The sequence below is a fragment of the Phaenicophaeus curvirostris genome, chromosome 7 (genome assembly GCF_032191515.1).
Source record: "Phaenicophaeus curvirostris isolate KB17595 chromosome 7, BPBGC_Pcur_1.0, whole genome shotgun sequence".
Taxonomy (NCBI): Eukaryota; Metazoa; Chordata; class Aves; order Cuculiformes; family Cuculidae; genus Phaenicophaeus; species Phaenicophaeus curvirostris.
In genome coordinates this window covers 20,236,593-20,262,197 of record NC_091398.1, presented here as the reverse complement: position 1 = coordinate 20,262,197, position 25,605 = coordinate 20,236,593, and the positions used below count along the sequence as shown (strand labels likewise).

General features: G+C 38.1%; 1 protein-coding gene across 3 annotated transcripts in view; it reads left to right on the top strand.

Moving 5' to 3' along the window:
* METAP1D (methionyl aminopeptidase type 1D, mitochondrial) overlaps window positions 1-25,605 on the top strand; it is a 46,483-nt gene that overhangs the window by 2,148 nt on the left and 18,730 nt on the right. For 2 of the 3 annotated variants that reach the window (XR_011337740.1, XM_069861122.1), the window contains exon 2: window positions 23,003-23,169. Coding sequence is in view for 2 of the 3 variants with exons in the window: in XM_069861122.1 (XP_069717223.1) it covers window positions 23,003-23,169 (167 nt within the window). In the remaining variant the exon portion in view is untranslated. Of the gene's footprint in view, window positions 1-17,255; window positions 17,869-23,002; window positions 23,170-25,605 lie in introns of those variants that run through there. The other variant, XM_069861123.1, reaches the window with a different exon arrangement.

The window sequence follows — 25,605 nt, the reverse complement described above, 5'->3', positions numbered from 1 at the left end:
AGCCGTTTGCTCTGTGCTTGCTGCTAATATCATGGATATGCCAAGGCATCGGCCGCTTGTCCCAGCATATGTGTAACAGTGGAATCTTTTATGCCCCCACCGATCCTACATGGATTTTAACTTAAACATTGAAATGAATGCTGTGTGCTTTTAGCTAAAGCGTAACGTTGCAGTGCTGTATAGCTGACATAATAAGATGTCAATCCCTTCTCTCATGTTATTGATCCTGATCTTCAGCTGTACTTTTGTTTTTCATTCTATCCGAAATTCTTGAAAAACACTGGAAAATGTAAAGGCCTTTTCTTCAGAGTTAATCCTGAATTTTGCAGTGCAAAGTGCCACTTTTTTTTTTTTTTTAATATTGTGAAGGCTCATATACATAAGGAAATTTCAATTTGACTGAACTCTTTGAATCTGAGCACCAGATGAACTCTGGGAAGAGCTGCAACATTTGGCCTTCAGAGTCTCTTATTTGTCTAATTTCTAACAGCTACCAAAACCTTCACTCTTTCATATGCGTAGGAGAGTGTAGAAGGGAATCACAGCATTTAATATATAACACACCTGCAAACAGAAGCAGGTTTTGTTTGAATCTCAAATGAATTGAAATTTAGTGTGCAGCCTCATACTGTTCTTCATTATTTACTTTGTCAGTTCTATGCCTGATACCTTTTTGCTCTGGATATTGTTTTGGTCATGTGTCCATGCCCTACCGCTGCCTCCAGCCCCCTTCACACCTAGGAACCTGATGTCTGTCATCCAGCTAAGAGAGCCAAACCATGCAAATTTGTTAAGCTTTTATACCCACCAGGCATCAAACCTTGTTCAGCTTCCCTAGTGGATATGCATTCCCAGAAGTTGCAAAAGTAAAACTGTCATAGTTCAGACAAGACTGATTAAACTAAATCCAATTTTCTCTGAATTGGATAGTTCAGTATAATTTAATTTGCAAATGCTGAAAGACAGAAGTGATTTAAATTAGATTTCTGTTCACCTGAGGGAACCTATTCTACCTAAATTGAATGAAAATTACTTTTTATAGCTTCTTTTGTGATATTTTTTCATATTTCTGAAGTTATGTTTTTATAAATGATGAAAGGAAAATTCTGTTTATTATGAAACTGTTTCTAGCTAAGTGTGTTTGAACAGCAGAGATCTTGCAAGTCTGTATACTGGTTAAATATTTCCTCCAGCTATTAGAAGGACCTCTGCTAGCCTAAAAAATCTTTATTATATTTGAAAAAAGAAAATAAGTTGAATGAAACATTGTAGGAAGGTAAAAAGACAGTTTGTGCCTTTTCAGAAGGCATGTTGGGAAATCATTTCAGTGTTCTCTCCTTGCTAGTGTCAGAATTGCAGCACTGTCAGCCCAAGGTGAAGGGACACAACTTTGTAAGAGCCAGTGGCTTCCACAAAGCTTTGTGAAATTCTGTGTGCTCAAACACCGCACTTCAGAGTGGCCTTGCAGTGGGCTGAGTTGCATTTTAGCTGCCACCCTCACCTGAAGAGTATTTGAAAAGGATTTTACAGGTGATGCATTGAAGCGTGAATTACATTTACTGTTTTGTAAAATAAAACTAAGAAGCATCCAGAACACTGACATATGAAATCAGTGCGTCATGTCACAGTTTGTAGTTACAAAGAGTACAGATTATATAGTGATTCATTGTCTTGTAAATGTAAACTGTGACAGTTTCAGTTATTGCAGTAATTGCACCTGTGCTACTTCATTGGTAATAAAATGAAGTAGAAGACATGAAAGAGCTGCATGTCTACAAATAAAACTTAGATGGTTTAAGGCATCGTAGTCTCTTACTGATTTATTCATTTAGGTGAGTACATTACTATGGAGTAGAAGCCCCTCATTTCTTGTAATGACATTTCAGGACTTTAAGCCACAGGAAAATAATTCTTGAGAAGACTTCCTTTGTAAACTGAGATACTTACTGTGTTAAATACTGATACATCTGATTTCTGATCTTGCTTCCCTAATTCTAACTATGAATGAGTTTTCTGTAATAATCTTTCTGGCATATTACTGTCCAGAGTTTCAAAGTTAAGTCGCTGTAAACTGATAGTGTGCAATACATCTCTCAGATGTTTCTCTTACTTTTATTCGTTAAATATTTATTTATTATCCAGAATTCATCAAACACCTGCAGTCAGCTTTGTTTCATGAATGCCGTTAAGGGTGCTTACAGTTCCTTGTGGAAGCAGGGGACACCCCTGTGAAAAATAAGGTTCTGAATTGTATTTTAAGGACATGTAATTTCCGTTACCTTAAGCTTAATTTGGAGTTGATCCTTATAATTATCAATATTTAAGCTGCTTGTGCATTCTAACCAAATGGATACCTCTTTTTTTCCACTCCTGCATTGGAATAGAAGTTCACATAAAACATGACCATACTTAAGAAACTGAGTGAATTTGTGTTAGAAGATGGAGTGGTAATGACTGTCTAGTACAAGACTCTTGTCTCTTGAGTTATCCATAAAAGCATTACTGAATCTTTTACTAAGCAATATTTCTGGTACACAGGGTCCGTATCATTTTGTTACTGTGCAGCCCTTAATAATGCTCATGATCTCGTGAACTGCAAACTTTTCAATATTTTTAAGAGGAAGTGAAAGAAGAATTCAAAATAAGGTAATTTTCTCTTTTTTTGCTGAAATCAAAGCATGCGTACCAGATTTTTTAACTGCCATATGCTACTGAATTAGTCTGTTTCCATATTTTTGATGACGCATTTTGAAATAGGAGTTACATTTCTTTTTTAAAAAAAATTTGTAGCTTGCCCTTTGGTAAGTGTATTTAACCATAAACTTTAACTTATATGAATTTTTTCTCATGCCAGGAATTACTCATAAAAATCCTAGCACTATTAATATTCAAATGCCAAAAGTATCTCTTCATCCACATCTTCATCACCGCTAAAAAGAAACTTAAAAATTTACAGCTGAAAAAATTAATCTTCACTTGTGGTAACCTTCAATACTTGTAGCTAATGCTTTTTTTAAAAATTAACATTAGCATATACAGAGAACAGTTTTGGGGAGACTTGTTTACACGTTTCCTGGTACTTCAGAATGATAATGAAATGCATGTCCTGTAATTCTGATTTTTATTTTTTTTTTGGCTGATGAGAAAAAGTGATTGAAAACTTTCACTAGAGTTTTCAATATCAAATGGTGCTTGGCTGCACTGTGCAATATGTGAGCTGGGCAATTAGCTAGAAGAAAATATTAATTCACATTTTCCATTAATTTGTAGACAGACTCATGTCTCCAGAATTTAACATTAGCGCTATCAGCTGCAGATGACGCTCAGTGGAAGTTCAAACCATTTGATTGTAGTACACTTTCAACATTTTTCAATTGATCCTAAGGTAGTTTCATGCCTGTCTTGAAAATAATCGGGCAGACAAGGAATTATTCCCATTTCAACAGTGCAGCAATGAGTAACTCTGGAGGAGACATGCACTTTCATGGTTTGAGGCACAAGAGGAAAAAATATTCCCCTTTCAATAAAGTGTTTAATTGTTTTCTTCTTTCAGTTGAGAGGTAATGTATTGTTGGCAGCACACAGCCCCTTTGTTCTGACAAGATCTATCACTTCTGGCTATGGGTGGATTTGAAGGGTGTGGTTTCTCAGTGACCTTAGGTTTCCCAATCAACATTAGCGAAGTTTGCCTTTAAACAAAAGAAAATCTTTCGCAGATATCCAGCTGTGGCATGAGTTGGATCCAACTTGTTGATCTAGTAGATCAAAAGTCCCCATAGTGGAGGCTGTGCTCGGTTTGGCAGCTCCACGATTCGGTTTGATGCAGAAGGGAGAGCAGCTTATAAAGCAGCGGTGTTTTCATGTGCAGTTACATTTAAGGGATCCCTGTAAGTGATGTTAGGCGTCACCTGAGAGCTTTTAGGTGGCAGCTAGCTGCTGAAACTTCAAGCTGCTGCCACATCGACAGCTTTACTGACCCATGTCTACTCATGTAGCCATTCATTTCCATACATAAAAAGTTTTCTGCTTTGTGGGAAGGTGCCCATTGGTGTGGTGCTGGTCAGCAAATCAGTGAAATAAAAGATACCACTTTCCAATCTTTAGGGATTAAATTAAAGAATGATTCAGACTCTTAAAATCTACATCAGAATATGACCCTGCCAAGCCTATGTACAGGATCAAACTGCAAGCGAGGTCTCTGGCTTCTTGGTTCTTGCATATGCCACTACTTTAAAACATCAGGAGTAGTGGTCGAGTATATCACAGGTCTCTGGTGGTCTCTAGGCTTGTTTGCTGTAGTATGTAGCATTTGAAGAGAAAGAATGAGGGACTGAATCACCCCTAAAGAATTTCTGGACCTCAAATTATGAATTATATTTTAGAGCACACAGCTCCTCTAACCAAGACCACAGTATCAGTTGCCCTGTAAGCGTACAGTATAACATTTTTGCCTCCAAGAGCTCGCAGCGCAGGTAGCTACAGCAGACAAAAGGGGCTGAAATCGTAAGCACTAGCTGATGGATGGAGAAACTGTATCGCTCAGGGAGTAATTTGTGGAGGGTCTCATGGCCATGCGGCACTGACAGAATGAAACGGGGCCTAGAGGCTGCTCCTACGCTAGCAGGCTAACACACAGTTTAACAGTGGACATAGGTGTAGTGGCTTCCTACATTTAGATAACGTGACATACAATGTTGTTGTGAAGTTTGGACGCTGTGTGTTGTGGGTGTTCTCCAGTTCTGGAGGGGGAACTGAACCGAGCTGGTCTGACATGCTGCACCTCGTATCTTGTGTGGTTTTCTCTGTATTGTTAGGGGGAGAGGGTGAGGTTGTGGTCTATTACAAACGAAGATTTCAGAGTGGTGCTCGTTCACGTGTGCAGTCTGTTAAAGCTCTTCTCTGTGCTAACGGTACCTGTAGGACCCCTAGTTACAGTGATGTTCTCGACCTAGAATTGTATAATATTCCCTCTTTTATTCATTCCTTCCTCCTTCTCCCCCAGCGCCAAACAAGTACCTTCCTATAGCACTTGGAAATGCTCCTCTGTCAAGACAGACACGCTGCCTCTTCTTCTCTTTGACAGTTTGACGTGGTGATGTGCCAACTCTGGATAGCTTGCAGTGTTTCTAGACACCACATCCCACTGCTGTCAATCTAGCAATATTTATTAGCATTAAAATTTAATTTGAAAATGTTTTGAAGTAATGAAGTGGAAGGGGGAGCAGGTAATAGGGCAATTGCTCTTTTTTTTTTGTTGTTGGCATTGTGCCTGATCAAGCTGTGTGTATTTGTTGCCGTTGTTTCTTTCCTAGATATTTTTATTTAAAATCGGTATTTATTAAAATATACGTGTGTGCCTGGTGTAACTTTCATATTAGATATGTGAAAAAAACAAGTGAAAGTATGCATGGAGCTGTCTGTATGGTGTACACTCTCTGCCTTACAGTTATTGCATCCTGTAGAAAGAGCCTGTTTGGCTAGAGCAGTGTTTTAATTTCATTTTTCAGTTTTCAGTTACACATTTCTGGAGTCTCCCTGACCACTACTGTTACCTGATGGCGCCTATATTTCATCAAGTTTAGACAAGCAGTCTACCTGGACTTAGGCCCAGAGGAGCTGCTGTAACTGATGAACATGATCCCGTCTGCGTGGGAATCCAAGACCCTGTAGTACTGCAATTCCCAAGGGAATTGAAAGAAAACTGTTCAAGCCTCGCCTCCTACTTTTATTACTTTCTTTGTTGTTTTTACGTAGCATTGACTTGTACTACTGAGAGGTGTACCTCACCGTGAGTAAGATCTGGTTTTCCTTTGCTAGTAATTAGGAAAAAAGATTCTTTTTAGACTTAGACTGAAAACAGAAGCAGGGAAGAGCAAGAGCACAGGAAGCAAAAGAAGTTACTCTGACATCTCTTGATTACTGCTTACCAATAAAGTGACAAGTTGTTAAACAAAATAACAAAACCTGTTGCAGCACTGGTGTTATCATGTTGGGAGAGGAGTTGTACTACGTTATTATTTTTATGCTTCTAGATTTTAGTGGATGCAGTTGCATATTTTAATTTAGTCCCTGTATGCTTCTCTTTAATCTGTTTAATTACATTAGAAAAGCTGCATTATATAAACATTGTATAACATTTTAGCTACAGGATACTATCACGGTGATTTTTTTTATTCGGAAAATTTTAGGATTTTATTATGTTTGCAGAGTGAGTGTTCAATCTATTTAAATTTAATTACATTTCCTATATGTTTTATTTTTAGTTTGCCCTAATATGCTTTATTTTTGTCAGGAGTTGTAAATTTCAAATTTGACATTTTTCTTAATAAAGCGTGAACTTGGCAGTCAGGCACGAGCCCACTTCAAAGTAAATGCAATCATTATGTTAAAATTCTTCTAAATGTGGGAAACATGGTTACCACTTAATGATCAGGAGCTGTTTCTTCATGTTGCTTAGGATTGTGTGATCTTGTTTGGTTTTTTTTTTTTCTTTTGTGAGTTTAAAAAAAGTGAGATGGGGAAGAGTAATTAGAAGCTGCTTCTTTCCTCCTATTCTAGGTTTTATGTCCAGCTGGACTGGACAGGCAGGCAGAACATGTTAATTACTCTTTTAGCTACATACAGTTTTGCCATTGTTCATTTATCTTTTACTGCTTACGTTTACTTCAGTAATATTTTATGCAGCTACTTGTAGAGAGACTTTTTTCCCTGATATCTTAAGAAAAAGTGTGGAAGAAATTGCCTTTTCTGTTATTTTAAGAGTTTATCTGACTGACCTGTTTTTATAAACACGAGCTGTTTGCCCTGGAAGTAACTACAGTGGCTTGAGAACCTGTAAAGCTCTAGGTTTGCAATGTGAAGACTAATCAAATAAAGATTCTCAGGTTTGCTTATTTAAATCTAACAAACATCTGAAATGAAAATATTATTACTAAAAATTTATAGGTTTTTTTTCTCTGTGTAAGGGAATAGAAGGTCTGCTGCATCACAGTACAGGTATTGTATTACAGTTCATGTCTTCCCGGCTTCATTTTGCTCCAGGTTTGACACTTCTGAAGTTTTTTTTAAAAAAAATTCATATCGGGTTTTTTTAAACCTCAAAAAATGTAAATGTATGATCATGGTATCATCACATTAAGATTTTTTTTCCAGTCACCAGCGAGGGAGCAAGTTATTGTTATTGCTAGTCAAAGTTCACTCTGAATTTTTGATAGAGAACTCCTGAGAAGTGAAGCTTAAATTGTTTTCTTGTATTGTGGCCACACTCCAAGGCCACAGGCTTCAGGTTTCTGTTGTCAGGATTGTAGGAGTCTCCTGCCCCGGAGACTGTGTAGCAGTTTGCGGAATAAACAGGGGAGAGAGGCAGAGGGCTTTACCAGTGCAAAGGCTTCCTCGGCTCGCTGTTTGGTGGTGAATCAGTATGAGAACCTATGATGTGTGTCTTGTGGGCATCCTACTTCCTGGGGTCGGTGGTCCTGGTGAGACCTAGCAGTTCTTGGGAGCTCATCTGCTTCGGAATAGGGAGGCTCTCCTGCTAGTCTGCTGCCGTTCTTGCAATAAGACAAGTTCTCCTGCAGCTACATAGCTGAAGAGAAGGCATGATCTCAACACAGAGTGGGGCTCAGGTCCTTTATGGGACTAGGAGCCAGGGGATTTTGAGGCTGGTGGTGTGCATGGCCTTGCATAAGCCACTGAACTTTCTGTGTCTTTCTACACCTACAATGCAGATATTTATCTACCTTGCAGGTGCCTTGGTTGAAATTAATGAGTTGTTTGTAAAGCACTTCGAAGATGAAAAGCACTATAAAAATGCTAAGTATTATTATGTATGAGCTCTTGAGTGCATAATGGCTGTTTGCCTGCCAGTATTTAAAGCAATTTCTTACACACTAAGTATGAAAGGCGCTGTATGAAGTCAGATTCTAGCTTCCATTTAAGAAAAGTCACTAGTATGTTGTGTTCAGAAGTTCAGATCACATCATTGGTCCAATGGTGTTATCTAGAGTGAAAACAGACTCTAGGCTATTATTTAAGAGGAACCATTTCTTAACGTTCGAAACCAGGCTATTATTTAGTAAGGGTTTCTTTTCAATCAGTCAGTTCTTACCCTCTCTGTGTGTCTTGGGTTTTGTTTGCCAAATTCCCAGATCTTCTAACTTCTCCTGTTTTGCCAATGCTTCCTGCCTTCCTGCCTTCTTACGTTTCTGTCTGGACTGTGGTAACTTTTCTCTCCCTGACCTTTCCGTCAGTCTGCACAGTCATCACCAAAGCTCCTGTTCTTTGCGCTGCTTCTGCTTAGCAGCTCTTGCCATGTTGCACAAGTTTCATCAGCCCTTTGTCTACTCATCCTTCATTTTGGTCATTCCTGCACCCAGGCTTCTCCTGCGCTATATAAATAGTGGATAATAAAATACTTTGACCCTGATCTTGGTTTACTGTATCACGTTAGAGATGTGAAAGAAACAAATGCCCCGTCTTACAAAGATTCACAATTACTGAAGTGTAGTCCCATTCACTTTATAAGGTGTGACACATAACCATAATAGTGCATGTTTAATTGTAGGAGTAAAATGTGAGAGAGTAAGCATGAAAAATTATCTGTCACAGAGTAAGGTCTTGTAGTTGACTGGATGCAGTTTAGGCAGGAAAATATAGTATGGCGCTATGTTTATCGTGATAGCAAGTATCAGAATTCTCTGTTTTGTCTTAGTTATTGCATTATTTTGCTATATCTTTAAAAGGATTTAGGAGAAATAATTTAAGGTAGTATTTATAAGGTGAACTGTTCATTGGCAAAGGGCTGTAACCATATGATTACCAGCTGTTCCTTGGAAGTGGTTACTACAGATGCTCCTGGATAGGGGAAGCTCAAATTATTAATTTATTTTTTACTTCCTTTAAGCTAGTTCATATTAAAAACATTATTTGCAGGGGAAACAGTCTGGAAATGTTTTATGACATGGAAACAAAGTATAGAAAGTTTGTTTGTTTATCTTGTTAAATGACCAGTTCCCTGGGGAGCTCTCCTTTTATAGGCATCGTCCTTTCTAAATCAGTAGATGTCTTTCCGCTTACTTCTTAATTTCTGAACAAAGAGGAAAATGTTAGAAACCAAGTGTTCAACAAACTGCCTTGCTGCATGGGGAATAAAGGGGAATAAAAAGGGGAATAAAAGGCTCTTCAGAGCTCCTCAGAGGGCTTTTGGCAGGCGTACTCTGTAGTGTGCAGCCTGAGAAAACTTTCATGAGTGTTCTTGGCAGTCGCACTGTTCTCGTTCGAGTTTAGATGATAAATAACCAGCCACTCTAACCAGCTGTATAAAGTCTCCAGTTTTCATGTTTTAAGACTGTTTACTTTCAGTTATTTATTTATGGTTACAATACCTGTTTAAAACTATGTTTCAAGATCAAGCTTATTTTTATTTCAAAGATCAAGCTTATTTTGAACTAAAGGACTACTGCAGTAATGAACAGCATCTACATTTATACATTAATACTAATGGCATATCAGGTGTTCTCTAAAGAAAAGTTTACACTTCTCTAATTATCTGTTTCATGTTTAGTTGTATATAAACCTAAATAAGGTCCTGCCCTATGTGTTTATAAAATTATGAAAGTCAACAGATGTGGCATAACATTGAAAGAATATGGCAAAGAAATTGTTTGTTTCTCTCATAAATTCCAGCTCTTCAGTCTCAGATTTTCTGATAGACACAGATGAAGATGGAGTTGGAGAAAAGCAGCAGTGAGCTTCTAACCTCCTTCTACATAAAAATGAGGTGGTTTATGTACTAGATGATGTGGTCAACGCAGATCTGCTTGGGTGCATAGCACTTGAATGTGCTTGTAAACTTGTCTAGAACTGTTGAGTTGAAGTCCTTCTCTGCTGGACAAAGTAGATAGTCATCTTGCAAAGATGTCCTGGTTTGACAAGGGACTGAGTCGTTTCCCACAGTGATTTGTGCAGATCTGAGAATCAATTCACATTCTTGCACTGTGGATGAAATGGCAGGCAGTGATGAGTCTTAATTTCATTACTATGTGCTTTTTTAACTAACCCTGGTGCGGTGACAAGACAGGTCTCATTTCCAAACCAACAACTATTGCTGGTTGTTCTGCACTGATGATTATTAACATACTTCTTATGGCTCATGACAGTGACTTGAAGGAAATGGGTGTTCTTTAAAGGAATAAGTAAAATGGTAGGTCTTGCTGCATTTAAAAAGATTTGTTCATGCTCTGCAGACCCTACTAATTCAGCAGAAAGTCAGGAGAATAGTTCTTTCCTGGGAATGGTTAAATTAGTTCCTCTAAAAGATCAAGTTGTACCAGCAAGAATTACTTTGCTGGTATAATTGTGTCCCGGTGTTTTATTGAGTGGTATCGTCACATTGTCTATCAGGTTTGGGTTGTAGAGTACTCTCCTCAGCTAATACGTGTCTGGTGGCAAAACGTTTAATTGCAGTGCAACCCAAAGACTGCAGGAGAAGCCGCCATTTCCGACACCTGCTTGATAAACACAGTCCAGCTTTTGTTCATTTGGAGTCTATTTTGTCCACGTGACTCTCTCGTAAAAACTGCTTCACAAAATCAGGTATGGAATACAGTAGCTGGTAGACAAACCTTGGCAGCTTTTGCTGGAACAGTATCCCAGCTGTAGGACCTACCTGGATGTTGCAGAGGGGTTGGTGGGAGGTTGCCAGCTGGAAGTTCACCCAGCTGAAAATAATAATCTGCTGAGGTGGCTGGAGTAAAGGCACCAATTCTCTTGTGTCCCCTCTGGTGTGACAAGTGGTGACGAAGGACGGCCAACCACTGCACCGTGAGCAGGCACTGCAGAGTCACAGGCACATCGCTTCTGCTGCATGTGCTACTGCAGCATCGGCAGCCAAGTCAGAGTCAACTTTGCTGTAGCTGTCTGCACAGTGAATTTGAATCAGGAGCCCTGACATTTATAAAGTCATGGCCAGGGTCTTCAAATTCACAGTTATATCAGTTTGCAGTCGGCCACGTGCATGGGTTTAAATGGACTTCACGATTTCCATTATGAAAATATGCAGTGGGATTCTTAGCGCACAATTCACTGAATTTGCTGATTTGGGAATGAAATTAGGGTCAAAAGGAGTTGAGAAACCCCCTCTTGTATATGTCTCAGCTACAATTTTGTAACATATACCTTCTGTTATCACATCTTTCATATATTTTAGCAGCAAAGCTTCTCACTTAGAATTTATCCAGATGATGGACCAAAGTCTTCCAAGAGACAGACCAAAGATATGAAGTTGAAAGCAGAAGGTGCCTGATTCTGCAGCTGGGCTTCTGCAGAAAGTTGTGGGAGCACCACCAGTGCTCACTCCAGAGCTGAGGGTTTTATACTTTCTCTGTCCAGCTCTACTTTATAATCATCAGAATAATTTATAGCGCATCAGGAATCACATCTGTATAGAGGTTTAATGAACAACTTCACCGACCTGACTTTTAAAGTAGAAAAGTAGTGCCTTTGCAGCTGAAATCACCAGAAAAATAGAGACGTCTATGCAGATACACAGGTTTAGTAAAGCACTGTCAAGATGGATCTGCACTATCAGATTTAGCAGGGGCTGCCAGGATCACTGAGCTTTCTTAATAGCATCAATGTGTGCTTCTTGACAGATGCATGGCTTTACTACTAGCCCATTTTTATTTGTTTTTTCAGTCCTTCCCATGAGGAATGCAATATGTGCCTGTGTCTTGCATGACACACAAGCAGCTGTGCAGCCTTCTCTTCCACTCTTGTTAAATGCTGCTTAGAAGTAAAAATGCTCTCTTTTTGTGTCAAATTGAATGGGAAGCCTTTGCAAAAATTCTTCTTTTTATGCAATTTGTATCTTTACAGATGTTATCTCTTGCGTCAGTTCTGCCTCTGGAGCTCTTTCTATCTAACCAAAGCTCCAGCTGTGTTCTGGCTGAAACTTATCCTCACTTGCAAGCAACTGGCTCCCGTCAGAGCAACTGGGAGATCCAGCTGCAGGCTCAGGTTGCCCCCACACTGCTCTGTCTCTCCAGTGAGCAATACTATTGCAAATCTGTGTGTTTAACCACAAACTTGCAGCAACAACAAGAAGAAGAAAAAAAGAGAGCTGAGGTGGATGTTTGATGAATTGTGCAAGACAATCTAAAAATTATGAGTTAAGTTTGTGAATACTAATTGTTTAAGTGGGATATCTCCATGAAGAATTTAACGGATTGCTGCCCAGCCTCACAGACAAAGCAGCTAAGTCTGCTCTGAAAAAAATGCCTGTCATATTTGGCTGGCAAGTGAGATCATCTTCATGTTGTGGAAAGCAAAACATTTATTGCTTCTTCTAGATTTACTATCTGTGCAGAGAAAAGCTGAAATGAAGTCTTGTGAGGTCTGAATACTTGGAAACCTCCTACTTTGCCATATGTCAATTAGATTACTTTAAAAGCTGAAGCTCAGTTCCTACTGCCCTTCATTTACATCTGTAGATTGGAAAAGGAAGCATAGCGAAGGCTCTCAGAGAAAGCCAGTGGCCAGTGCTCAAGCCATGTTACTGGTTTTCATGTCTCAAAATCAGAAATTTAGATTGTGGTAGCAAGTGAGTGGCCAGTATCAATTCTGGGAAAGAGGTGTGGCGTGCTGTATCGCTGATACCTATTTAGTAAATAACAGCTACTTCCAACAGAAGCCACAGCCAAAGTTTTAAGGTTTAAAATTTGTTCCTAGAAAATAAATGGAATTATCAATGGTTGTGCTGATATCAGTGTCTCTAAACAAGGATGGATGCAAAGAGTGGTCGCTGGTAAAGCCACTGTTGAGCAGCAGTAAGGGAGGAGGTAAGGAGTCCTGCTGCCTGCCTGTCCATGGCCTCGCAGCTCATGCATCCTTTCTCTGAGAAGCCTGGACCTTCCCTGTGTTGTCCAGCAGGACCTGCCCTGTGACATGAACAGTGTGGGGTTTCTCAGACAAGCTCTGCCAGCCCCGTTGCACTGTGTTACCTCTGCCTTTACAGAGATTTTGTACCACAGCAATACTTCCATGTTTGAGGGAATCACGATCGCCTTCTTTTTTTTTAATCCAAGTTTTATATTCGTTGGATAAGTGATTTTGAATATTTGGTACCTCAACTTCCTGTTGTTTTCTGCCTGTTTTGTACTTACGTTCTTTCCCTTTGGTATTTATTAGAGCAGCTTCCCTTTCCACAGAAGCACTGCTATTTATAAATTACCGCTTTATTTGTGATATACTGTATATTAAATGGGCCGTAGATGATGGTTACATGGCTTGAGAATGGAGCCCTTAATTTTAATGTGCTTTATAAGTAATTGGCCTGATCCAGTGTCCTTTGACTTCAGTGGGAGTTTTCCAACAAGCGTGTTTAGGCAGGAGCAGCCCGGCTGCCAGCGCGGCGTCAGCAGGCAGCACGCCTTTGCATTCAGCACAGTCGCATGTCCCTCTGCCAAGAAAGAATTTTGCCGATTCAAATTTGCTCAGTTTGTCAACACACAGCTCCCATTGAACTTTGTGGGACGAGAATCATTCTTGGCACAGGGCCGCGGGCAGCCCGAGGAGCACTGCCCGCTGCCGCCCCGGCTGCCGTGGGAGCTGAGCACCAGCCACAGCACCAGCCTTGGCTCCCCGCTTTGCTCCCTCTCCTGCAGCAGGGGTTTGCTGTGCTTTGACTAATGGGAAGAGTCACTGATAAAAAGAGATTTCCTAGGTTAGTTTTCAAGGCTTTTTTTTTTTTTCCCCCGCTTTTTTTTGTGGCTGTCTGGATGATTAATGTGAATAGGAAAATACTGTTGACCCATTTAAATCATGTTAGACGACATCCATTGCTCATCTGCATAATGAAATACACACTGAACATTACAGCCTAAGTATAAGAGCCAGTGAACTACAAAAATACTATTTTACTCATTTAGATTATGAAGTAAAATATAGGACATTAGTACTAATCATAGTATTAAATTTTAAGCCACGCAGATTGTAATTGTCGGTGAAAAAGAACTATAAGTTGAAAAGGCTATTAGCATTTCAGCTTTAACAGTTAATTTGAGTAATCTTTTTTTTTTTTTTGTTAGCGTGCAGCTTGAAAAAGTGTATATGCAAAACACTTAACAGTAAGTACAGGAGTGTTTGGTTTATATCATTATTTAATTTCAGTCCTTAAAGAAATGTTAGAAATATTGATTTGCAGCATTAAAATGCATTAACATTTTATATTACAAAGGGTAAACTGTAATCTTTACTTGGATAAAATCAAATCTAAAAGTAATCAAGACATGAAATATTTTAAGCATTTATTTAAGTACCAAAGCTTAAACTGAAGCCTTTAAAAATATGGATTTTGTCAAATAGAAACATCATTTTCAGCATTTTAAACTAAATACAAATTTTAAAGTACTGAATTTAGGCTGTCAGGTTTCTATGGTTACCTATCTTTCCAGCAGTTTGGTGAGATGTGTAAATAGGCCTATGAGTCACTTGTAATTATTTGGGTTTTGTTTGTTATAGTTGTAATTCTATGTTCAGTTTGAACCTAATATAGTTCACACCACGTGCTTTGGTTTATGTATATTTTAGTGCGTGTGATTGGCAGTGATTGAGAATTTCTTATGGAGTGCTTGTTTTTTTTGTCATAAGTGATGTATGTTGGTACTTCTGAAAATGTAAACAGCTTCTTCCTGTATCGCTGTTTGATAAACAGGGACTTTAATGATAAGAAAGAGGTCTTTGTAAATGTTAAGGAAGGAGATAAGCAAAAGGTATTTAAACCCCCCCCCCAATATTACACCAGCTCCCAAACATTGTACCGTACTCTTCCAAATTTGATCCATAATCCTGTCATTATAATTTGTTCAGTGACTCAAATGTCACATATTTGTAAATAAGCTTCCAAGTTACGCATTAATAGCACATAGTAATGACTGACAGGTTGTAAAAGAAATGTTTTAATAACTAGAAGTTATCTGCAGCAAGCCCTTGACTGCAACATCTTCCTTGTGCAGATCATCTTGAAAAAAAAATAAGAGCTTGTTTCCACCACCACCACAATATCTTAGTAGAAACAGCTGTAGTCTCTAACACTTACCTGTTCATATATTTTGAAATCTGGGTTATAGGATGTAATTCCTCAGCCTTACACTATTCACTCTAGCTCAGGACATGTATGTGTTTTCTCAGTAAAGACTCGCTGACCTAATGTAACTTGTGTTTTCATCTGAAAACAGGACAATATAAGTAATTAACATTTAATACAAGACAAGAAACACTGCTAGCTGTCATTTTTATCAAATGGGCAGTAATGTAATCTTATTTTATTAAGGTATTCATTTGCAAATTGCTAGCAGTGTACACTTTTTTCAATTTTGAGATGAGACTGGCTGACTGTTCGGGAATCACCTTGTATGCTTAGAGATCTGGCTGCAGGTGTATTGAAAGTAATTATTGCAGTGGGTCTTATATTTTGTGTGGGGAAAAGACTCCCGACTGCCTGTTCTCTTCCTGTGTCTCAAGGTACACAGAAAATCCCCATACGACGTTCAGGAACACTTCTAAATTTTCTGTGCAGAGATTGCTCCTATTTCAGCAGCCTTGCTCCCCACTGGCAGGGTTTCTGTGGGAAATGTTTTTTGTGGTGATTCAGGCATATTTTTTCCATTTCAGGTGGAAATTTAAGAGGTTAAAATAGGACTTATTTTTAATGTTTAATACTGTATTAGGCGTGTATATAGGACATAACCATGCCAGCTGAAAAACAGTTGTTTCACAGAGCACCTGAAAAGATTTTATCCCAGTAGGATTCAATGAATGTTAAAGCTGTGGGTGGGTGCATATTAACAACAAGATTCGGTATTGTGTGCATGTATAAGGACTATTTGAATAGCTTATTATTTTGATCTGAAACAACTGCTGTATTTTAAACCGAGTAACTTGTTCCAACAGTTGTTACTTCCCTACAAAACCAAAATAGTGAAATCAATAACCAGTTTTTCAAGCAAAAGTAATTCCTCTCTGATCTTTTAAAAAAACTAAAAGTAGATAGAAAGTGATTGAAAGTGTATTTAAATATGCAAGCCTGTGGAGATATGTTTCTCATTCTAATCTATTCACTTTATGATAAATTAATTTACTCAATACAGGAATGCAGTAACATAAGAGGAGTGTTTCTCTTGCTAGACATAGAAGTTGAAACTTGCCAGATGCTGTGATCTGGAGCCTAAATTCCCCTGGTATTAACTGTGTGTGAAACTATTAATATTGCTTTGTCCAGTTTTTGTACCTGACTTCTTTCATTTTGCTGTGATACTGCTTTAGGCAACACTTTCTTTTTATTTTCTACTTGTGTTATTTTATCAGAGAGAGAAAATGTAGTAGGAATAACAGTAGGATGGAAGGTTCTATTAGAGAACTACAGTGCCCTATTCCCAAAGTTAAACCTGTACAGCTCAGTCCTGTTTTCTGAAATAGACAATTAATTTCCTTTTACGTGCATGAATATAATTAAGATATTGTTAGGTTTTATGCTATATTTTTTAAATCCTAGAATAAAATGGGAAAGAGAATTTTACTCAGTCAATTAATTTATTTCTTATACTGGCTTGGTGTGCCTCTGTGTGTTTATGTGTATATGATTCCTCGATTGGTCAAAGGGGTTTTTAAGGATATAAAATTAATTTTTCCTTTTCTTCTTGTTTGTTAAAGTTGTGCTGTCGGTTGCTGCTGATAAAAGGTGGCACCGAGCCAGCTTTCTGCAGGAGCTATGGGGAGGGTCATGGCTTGTCATGACCTGGGCACCATTACTTGAATGTTGTTATTATTGGGATGAAGTACCCTTAGGCTGCCATCCTTCCTGTAAATAGAAGAGGTTCTGATTCTCTGTGGTTTCCCAGTTTACCAACTTGCAGAACAGCTATTTTGTTGGCCCTAAGTTTGACTGAATAATGAATTGAAAGAACAGCACTGTTCCAGAAGGCACTGATTCATTGTTTTAGTGTGCTGGTCTAGACTAAGTCATAATAAGTAAAGCTAAACAAGAACATGTTTTTATATAGTTTATGAATTTACAACTGATTAGAAAAGTAATTTTTATTAGCATATAGCAAACAAGTTCCTGGGGTTTCCACCCTCCATGAAGTAAGGGCAGATTTTTAATTAGCAGGGAGCATAACTGGTCCTGAGAGCCAAACTGGACTTTTCTTCAGTGTTGTTGAGGAGTCCAAGTGGTCAGTAGAGGAGCTGACTCTGCTCCTTCGGAGTCAGTTGGCGTTTGGTCGTTGCCTCGCTATATTGGCTCAAATGAGAATAACAATAACAGCAATTCTGTTAATGCCTTTATTAACTAAACAACTTCGGTTGTTAATTTCCAATTAATTTCAATAATTAAATAAAACAATGCCAATTAGACTGTGACGTTTGCAAGATGCTGGTCTGTGTTTGGGTTTATCCAGGTACAGTAGTGGGCATGCCGTTGAGGTTTTCACCAATGTGTTGCTGTTGTAACTGAAGTCACATTTATCCTGATGAATATTTCATTTCCCCAATCATGCTATTAAAATCAGAGTGTTTTTACCCTTTCATTCCTGTTTTCTCAGTTCCAGTACCATCGTGACAGCTGTGGCTGCGTCCTGTTTACAAATTGCTCATAGTTGCATTTTCAGTAGTCCTCGTGGGTTTTGCTTTCCCCTAATATGGGCAATTAGGAGGAAATATTTCTCACGAGCATGGATATGCTCTTCTTGTAATGACAGAGTCCTGCAATGCAGGAAACAGAGCTGCATGGTGTCCATGTCCATGATTTCCTGATGTGGGAAAAAAGTGTGGAAAGCATCTGGAGAGGAGAACCCCTTTACCAGCTTGTTTCCTGTAAGCGAAATTGGAAGACCTTGTCTGTGCAAATAGATTTCAAAATAGAGTCTGCCCTTTGACTGTCTCCATAATTACACAGCTCTCTCTGTATTTTATTTGGCTGCCAGAGCAGTTAACCCCTGGAAGTAAGGGGCTGATGATGCCGTGACCAGCAAGGGTATGCAGACATGACCATCTGAATACACTCTTGTTTGGAGAAGTCTGTTGATAAGACCTTGCTACAATATACTTTTACCAAATTTAAAAATTATTATATGTTGGGTTTTGTTGATTAAGATACGTTACATCCTTAACCTACAGGAAACACAGAGGTATTAGTTGCAAAAAAAGGGGGAAAAAAAAAAAAGGAAAAAAGTTTTTTAGTGGCTTTGATGTAATCAACATCTGTCAACAGAATGAATTTGCTTTTGTTTAATTTCAAGGGCTCTTGTCCCTCTACTTTGCCCAATCAGTTTCAACTTCTGCCTCAGGCATTTCCCTATGTTGTTCTTTTTTTTTTTCCCCTTTTTTTTTTTTTAAGCAAATGCACAGGTTATTGCCTGTGAAATGTGAGCTGTTCTTCTGCTACACAGGTTACACAGAGTTGGAGAGAACCTTTAATCTTTCCCATCTTATTTTTGAAGCTGTAATCTTTAAAGGGATTACAAAGTCAGTGTTTTATTAGGCAGAATTGTAATTACAAGTACAGGTCTTTCAAACCATTGCTTTGGATTGAAAAATGGGAATATTTGGTAAATAACAGTGAAAAGCTGTGTATTCTTACCTGGTCACATTGATTGAATTCCACAAATTATTACTCACAGTGATTTTTAGTACCTCACTTTAAACTTTATTCCTCTGAAGATTCAGCAAAATGAATATTTGCTGAAAGAAGCAAAACTGTGATATAACATTAAAATTACCTGACAAGACAAATTACAGATCTCTAGTGTTTTACCCCCAAATGCATATATACTGAGAAAATTTTCATGGTCATTCTTTTTTCAGGTCAAAAAAAAAAAAATTAAATCACTTGTTTTAAAATCAGTTCCCTGAACAACGCTTTTGTCTTTAATTGTTTATATATATTACGTAAGATTTACTTTATCAAGAGCAAGTTGATTTTATTTCCTACATCAGTTGGATGTTAATTCTAGTGACCCTAAATAATTTTAGTACTGTGCTTCTGTTTATACTATGACTAAATTACTTCAAAATACGTTTGTTTTATTTCTTGGCTCTTTTTAAGATGTACTCTTGTATTTATTGTTTCATAGAACTGTCATGAAGTATTTACTTTGGTAGCATTTGCTAATTGCTTGGAAATGAGAAAACTTTCTTAAATAAATACAAAAAAAAGGTTGTTAACAATTACATTTGATGAATCATGTGCATGAGCGTTTTTTTTACATGGCCACCCCACACCTCATTCATTGAAAACAGCTCATAAATTGTTGTAACTGTTAAACAAGAAGCATTAGGAAACAGCTTATGTGAGAGTTCATTTGCAGTATCTCCCTTTAAAAATACTTCTTGACCAGAGGAAAATCATGACTAAATGACTAAAATCAACTTAATTAAGGGTCATTAATAGAGATACACATAAAAAACTCTCTGCTCTGTTAGTGAAATGGGAGCATTTCATTATATGGTGTAGCATGCATGAACAGATAACAATTAAAATAGACCTAGAGTAAAAGGCTAATAAATATAGGGCACATTGTGCTGCAAAATCAATCACTTAAAATGCTCCCACCCATCATCGTACTTGAATTCTGTTTTCAGCTCCTTTGGCTGACTCGTTTAAAAGAAAAAGAAAATGTAACTTCCACACGAGATAAATTCATCTGGTAATTCGCAAAAGCTCACAGTGCATATTTATATTATTAATAGAAATGAAGGTGTGGAAGCTCTGCTGAGGAGTCCGGCGGCTCTGGCAGGACATGCGTACAGACGGATTGCACAGTGTGATTCAGTGTCGAGTCAGAGGAGCAGCTGACTGTAATTTTCGGTGCTCGGCACATCGTATCTGCTGATGCGATTTGAGTAACGCTGGTAATAATTCCCCTTATGGCAGCTGATAGTCAATATTCTGTTACTCGTGGCAAGTGATGTAGCCTTGTCGTTGGGGGAGGGAAGCAGCGTGTAAAGGGGCAGCTTTGCACCCTGGCAGTGCTGCTGTGCTACCAGCTGCCCAGCTTCAACCTCTGGGCTTGCTCCCATGGCTGCAGTTTCCGCTGGGAGCTGCACAAATGCTGCACTTATGAACTATGTTGTAGTAACTAATACATGCAGAAAGCTTAACAGAAAAGGATGTGCTTGAGTGCCAGTGTTGCAGCAGTAAATAAGGCACCGAGAAAAGCTTTGATAGATGTAAGGGATGGGGAGGAGGGAATATCAGAGCCAGACTTGTTCCTGTCTCCGGTGATTGATGATGTTGCTATATCAAATTAGCAGTGAATATGGGAGCTTAAAAAATAAAAGGTGCTGTGGAGACATTAAGAAGGCCTTCTTAAGGAACGAAGTGTGTGGATGCAGTCCAGATTTTCATTATAAAACAGTAACCTCATTATATTTTAATGCCACTTTATTTTATTTTATTTTTACTTTGTAAGAGAATGTTTTCTGTTGTGATTTTTTACATTTCAAATAAAGCTTTAGTTGTCCTGTGTTTATAATACTGGTGATGTATTTTAGGACGCGTGTTATAGTATAGTGATATTTATTTGGTTGTCGTATTTCACGTGTTCAAGAAGTAGATATTTTTGTATGTGTCTGGTTTATAATGAGTAGTTAGTAGAATAACAACAGACTACAGTACCTTATTATCCTGTTATCTTGTGACAACACTTACAGTGTATCTTCAGGAGAAGAGAGGTAAATATTTTATTCCAAATAAAAAGGTGTCCTTTCTGAATGTGGGATAGTCGATGGGCATGCACCCATGAATATAAACTGGTTTAATGTATTCAAGAGCATGTATTTGGGACATTTGGAGTTTTATTGTTCAATAATCAACAAGCACACTTGCACCTTTCCTTCCCCAGTTAGACTTTTACACAGTAAACTCAGTGCCTGGGCAGCGTGCTATGCATCAAGGAGAGCATTTGAAATACACGTTCATGTATTGCTGTCCACATGGACTTTAGCTGAGCGCATCAGTGAATGTTGGTTTTCAATATATTTATAGTACCTTCAGCTGCACGCAGAGCAAGATACTTCCACTGCACTCTGAGAGCTATCTTAGCTTATACTGGCAGGCTGATTGCTTCTTCTGATGACCCAATTGTTGCTGCTTGGGCAGATTTTGTGCTTCCAGAAATGGGTGCAAACAAGCCAGGGAGTTTGTAGGATGGGTTCTTTGGATGCACTTACACGTTATGCAGGTTAGATGGCCCAGATTATTTTTTTTTAATTGAACGATGATTTTTTCTTGTGAAGGAGACCCTGGGGAAACAGTAGATTATGAGGTTGTTGATTAAGTGATAATTAAAATATCACCAAACCAATCCACACTCTGTTAATTGGGCAGCTCCACTTCCATGGAGTCACTTGAAGGAGGCAGCTTCCATTGGGGTACCTGGGTTATACTGAGAGCTTGGTCTGAGCCTCAGTCTGCAACTCTGCCAAATTACTTATAAACAACTTAAAAAATAGTAAAAATTTGCTCACATTGAGTAAAAGTCTCTGCAACTTTTGAGGTGTTATACAAATTCAGGTATTGCTCACTAAACATAGCACTAATCAGTGTGCAAAGAGACAGTCAAGAACACTTGTAAAGCAAACCCCATGCAATTGTTTCATTCATTCAGGGGCTTGAGGCTCAAAAAACACTGTGTAACTGGAATCTCCTGGATATCATGAAATGTTGTAAAAGTACTCTCTGTTTTGTGCATGTGGAAGGATAATTTCTGCGTCTGGACATGCTAAATTAATCTGAAGGAAGGTACAATACAAAAATACAAGTATAGAAGAAATTCTTCTGAAAAAAACCCATAGTTATAAAATATGCAGTAGATTAATTTCTTAATTCTGTGATATAAATATGTTTAGTTCTGTTTAAATGAAAATACTTTCTTTTTACTAAAAAGTAGTTATTCGTATAGGTTATTTGCCACAAAAGACTGCCCTTGTGTTTGTATATTTATGATATTTTTCAGAAGCAAATTCACTATTATGTGAAAGTTATGTTTCACAAAATCCCTCTGTTTAGATTGTAGAATGTTTGAGTCATGGAAGTATGCGCCACATCTACTTGCAATTTAATTGGCCAGTGTCAATAAACCTTTTGAATTTAGTACATTTCCTGGTTTTGATGCTAGCATTGTCTTTTGTCATGTGTTATTTTGGGTTTGGTGTCTCTGAAAACCTTTGGACCTCAGTGCCCTTATTTTGCCCTTTTTTCTTAAGAGAGGCAAAATGTGTCATTGCCCAACAACTAAGTTTGCACAATGAATACTCTGATGAATTGCTGTCCCAAATTCCCATGTGAATTAAATGGAAACCTGATTAGAATATTCCAAGTGAATAACAAATTTTAATCCCCTCAGTTGACTTTGTTCAAGATTAAAAATATCTCTTGAAGTTGGTTCTGTTGCCTTGCCAGGCAGAACAAATCGAACCCCTTTCCTTGTGTCTTGGTACAAATGACGAGAGCAATGTTAACTTGGTTATGCTCAAATCTGTGACCAGTTCAGCAAAAATGCAGGTGAAAATATTGCCTGAAATCAACATTAAATCTTTTTTTTCCTCTCCTCTTTTCTTGCTGTTGTCCTTTATTCACCGTTTCCCATTGCCTTGAACAGTGCAGCTTCTAGCCGTGCAAATTGCTGCAAGCAGGGGCCAGTTGGAGCATCGCTCCCGGCTGTAAGCCTTGAAGAATTTACCCGTGCCACTTTTTAATGCATCGAATAAAAATAGATCCAGTACTTTATAAAGCTTCAATGGATTGTTTGGGGAGTTTTTTGTTCTGATTGCTTCTTGGTGTTAATGTCCTTTCTTTAACAGTACAAGATTTGAACAGTTTGAACTACCCTTGCCTACTGCATGAGTTCTGTTTGTTGTACGTGATCCTCTTCTTTTTCTGTAGTCTGTATTTTGTGATGTGGTAGTAGAAGAAGACATTAACCATTTTTAACTTATCTGTTAACAGGTCCTGTGACTGGCTACCATGTAATCTTTTCTTGGTGCAATCGTATCCACCTGCACAAGCAGCCAAACAATCAGCAGCGAAGATCGTTCTTCTTTCAGGGACGAAGAAATACTGCTTATAGTATAGTTTGGCCAGCCATGGTTTCTCCAGCTCACCCAGTTCCTAAGGTACCGCAATTTCTGTTATCTAATCTGTTCTTCATTTAATACAGAGTTCGACTGCAGGTATGATCAAGTGTATTCATTGTCCAACAGCTGGGGTTTGGATCACTGTCCTGCAGCTTGCTCTGGTATTTGAAATAGGAGCGCTGGTGAGAGCATTTTTCAGCTACCTACCATGTTAAACACTGTGGTGTATGTAGTTATTAGGGAGTTTAAACCTGGGGCTTGTTCAGTTCTGGTTGTATAAACATGGAATATTGTAATCATCTGTCAGCACTTAGCACTTCTGGGTCCAGATTCTCATTTTGGACAATTAGAGATGGTCCTGTGAAAAGTCAGTAGGAATCATTTGTGATCATCTGAGTAATTTTCTGTATAAATCTTAAGCATTCTAATTATAACAATATTTATATTTTATTGAAAGTTTTGTTAATTGGTTATGTCTGATTTAGGAAGCAAGCCTACAATACCTGCTGTTAGCTGCCCTGCAACCCCACTGCACGTTCTAAACTCATCTTTAGTGTTCCTGAGTAACTTCTGCCTTGCAACATATACTTTTATTCTTATTAACTTTAGAGCCAAAAGGACTTTTTCATGCAATTTTAACACATGTTCAATTTCTGGTTTCATTTTTTCCCCCCTTTCTCTTTTTATTTTCCTTGGTTTTCTTTTTTTTTTTTTTTCTGTTTCATTACAGCCTACAGATTAGCAGTTTATTATCCTCCCTTTAGCCAAAAGAAAACCAAGGTATCCTCTCTAAACAGTGCTTTTCAGGATGTGTATAAGTACATGTTGCATTTTTTTTTCATTTGATTATATGAATCAATAATTTATAGATTATAGTTTTAGATAATTATAGATTCCTTATGCAAAATACAGAGTATTTCCATGGGCCAGAAATACTAAAAAGTTGATAGACAGGAAAGCAGATGTTGGGCTCTTATACCTAAGAGTCTGTTGAAGCTCTGTGTGCAGGGAGAACGTAGGGTTACATGCTTTATGTATTTTCAAAGGTTTGAAAACTGTAGAACTTGAAAACTCTTCTTTCTGTATTTAGATGCTTCTTTTAGGATAAAAAGAGAAAAACGTATTATCATACTGAAGAGTTGTCTTCACTGATCTCAGAGTTCTCGAACTGTCTAAAAATCAGTCCAATTTTCCAACTCTGAAAGCTTGAGGGCAAAGTTATTACTTTATACAGAGTATTTAAAAAATCACGTTGAAATAGTATGGGTCTATTTTCAAAATGCTGTTGTGAAAACAAATCCATAGACTTGTATGTTCACAGCTTTGGGCTTCTAACTTAACAGATCTTACAGGTCAGCAGGGTCAGGTCTCAGCACTTACTAGATAAGTGCCCTCCAAGGGGAAAGCAAGGGTGCTGCTGTGTCTGGAGTTGCTAATATAGCAAAAGTATTTTTTTTTATTCTAAATTAAGTATCGAACTACTGCAATAGGATGTTATTAGGGTTGATATGCCATCAATTTGAACAAAATTCTGTTGACTTGAATCCACTAAAGTTAGTTCCACTTTTTTATCAGAGTAGAAATGAAATGCCTGTAGGAGTAACGGTAATCTCCCTATTTAAATTCCCACTGGAGTTAATTGGTTGTGCTGCTCTTTACTCCTGCTCTCTGATGTTGAATGGTCTTGTTGTGTACAGTCCAAATGCCAACTTTGGTTTTTTGCCTGTCAGTTGCTTCTGTATTTTGTTAAGTCAGTGCAAAACTTGCCCTGTGGCCGACGTGGCAAAGAATCAACCTGGCTGTGTTGGGGGAACTTTTCCTTCCCGGTGAAACAGCCCATGGTCCTCCAAGAGAAAGTGCATTTCCATCTATGTGTAAGATGTTACCAGTACTACTAGTTTGTTGTGTTCGTGCACTTGTCAATAAATTATTGTGATTTGAAAAAAAAGAGAAGTAAAATTTTACCTCTGTACGAGGGCTAAGAACTTCCTGTGTGAAAAAAACAAGTCTAATACACTTTCATTGACACAGCAAATTGGGATACCCTTGCATAGTATTGTAGGTAGGCAGCACACAAACCAGCTTAATAAGTGAAAACTCTAAGTTAAAATAAATTAAATTCTTAGTCAAAAACAATCTCATGTAAGTTAACAGAGTTTTTTCTGAGCAAGAAACTATAGATTTTATCAGTTTTGTATTTGTGCCTAATTCGATATGTTTGTCTCGTCAGTTCCAGTGTTTAGATGCCTTTTGTAGAAAACATGCCTCTTTGCAAAACAAAATAAAGAGGTTTTAAGTCTCTTTCTCACACTTTTAAAACTTGCAACTGTCTGTGCTGGAAGTCAGCTGCAGTATCTGGGGTTTCAGCACTGGAAGGTTAACAGACTGTATAAGTCAGTAGGAACTGGCAATGTTAAGTTCAAAAGGGCAGTGGAAGAAATACTGAGGCAGCCTTGAGGGTTTGCCCTGATGGCT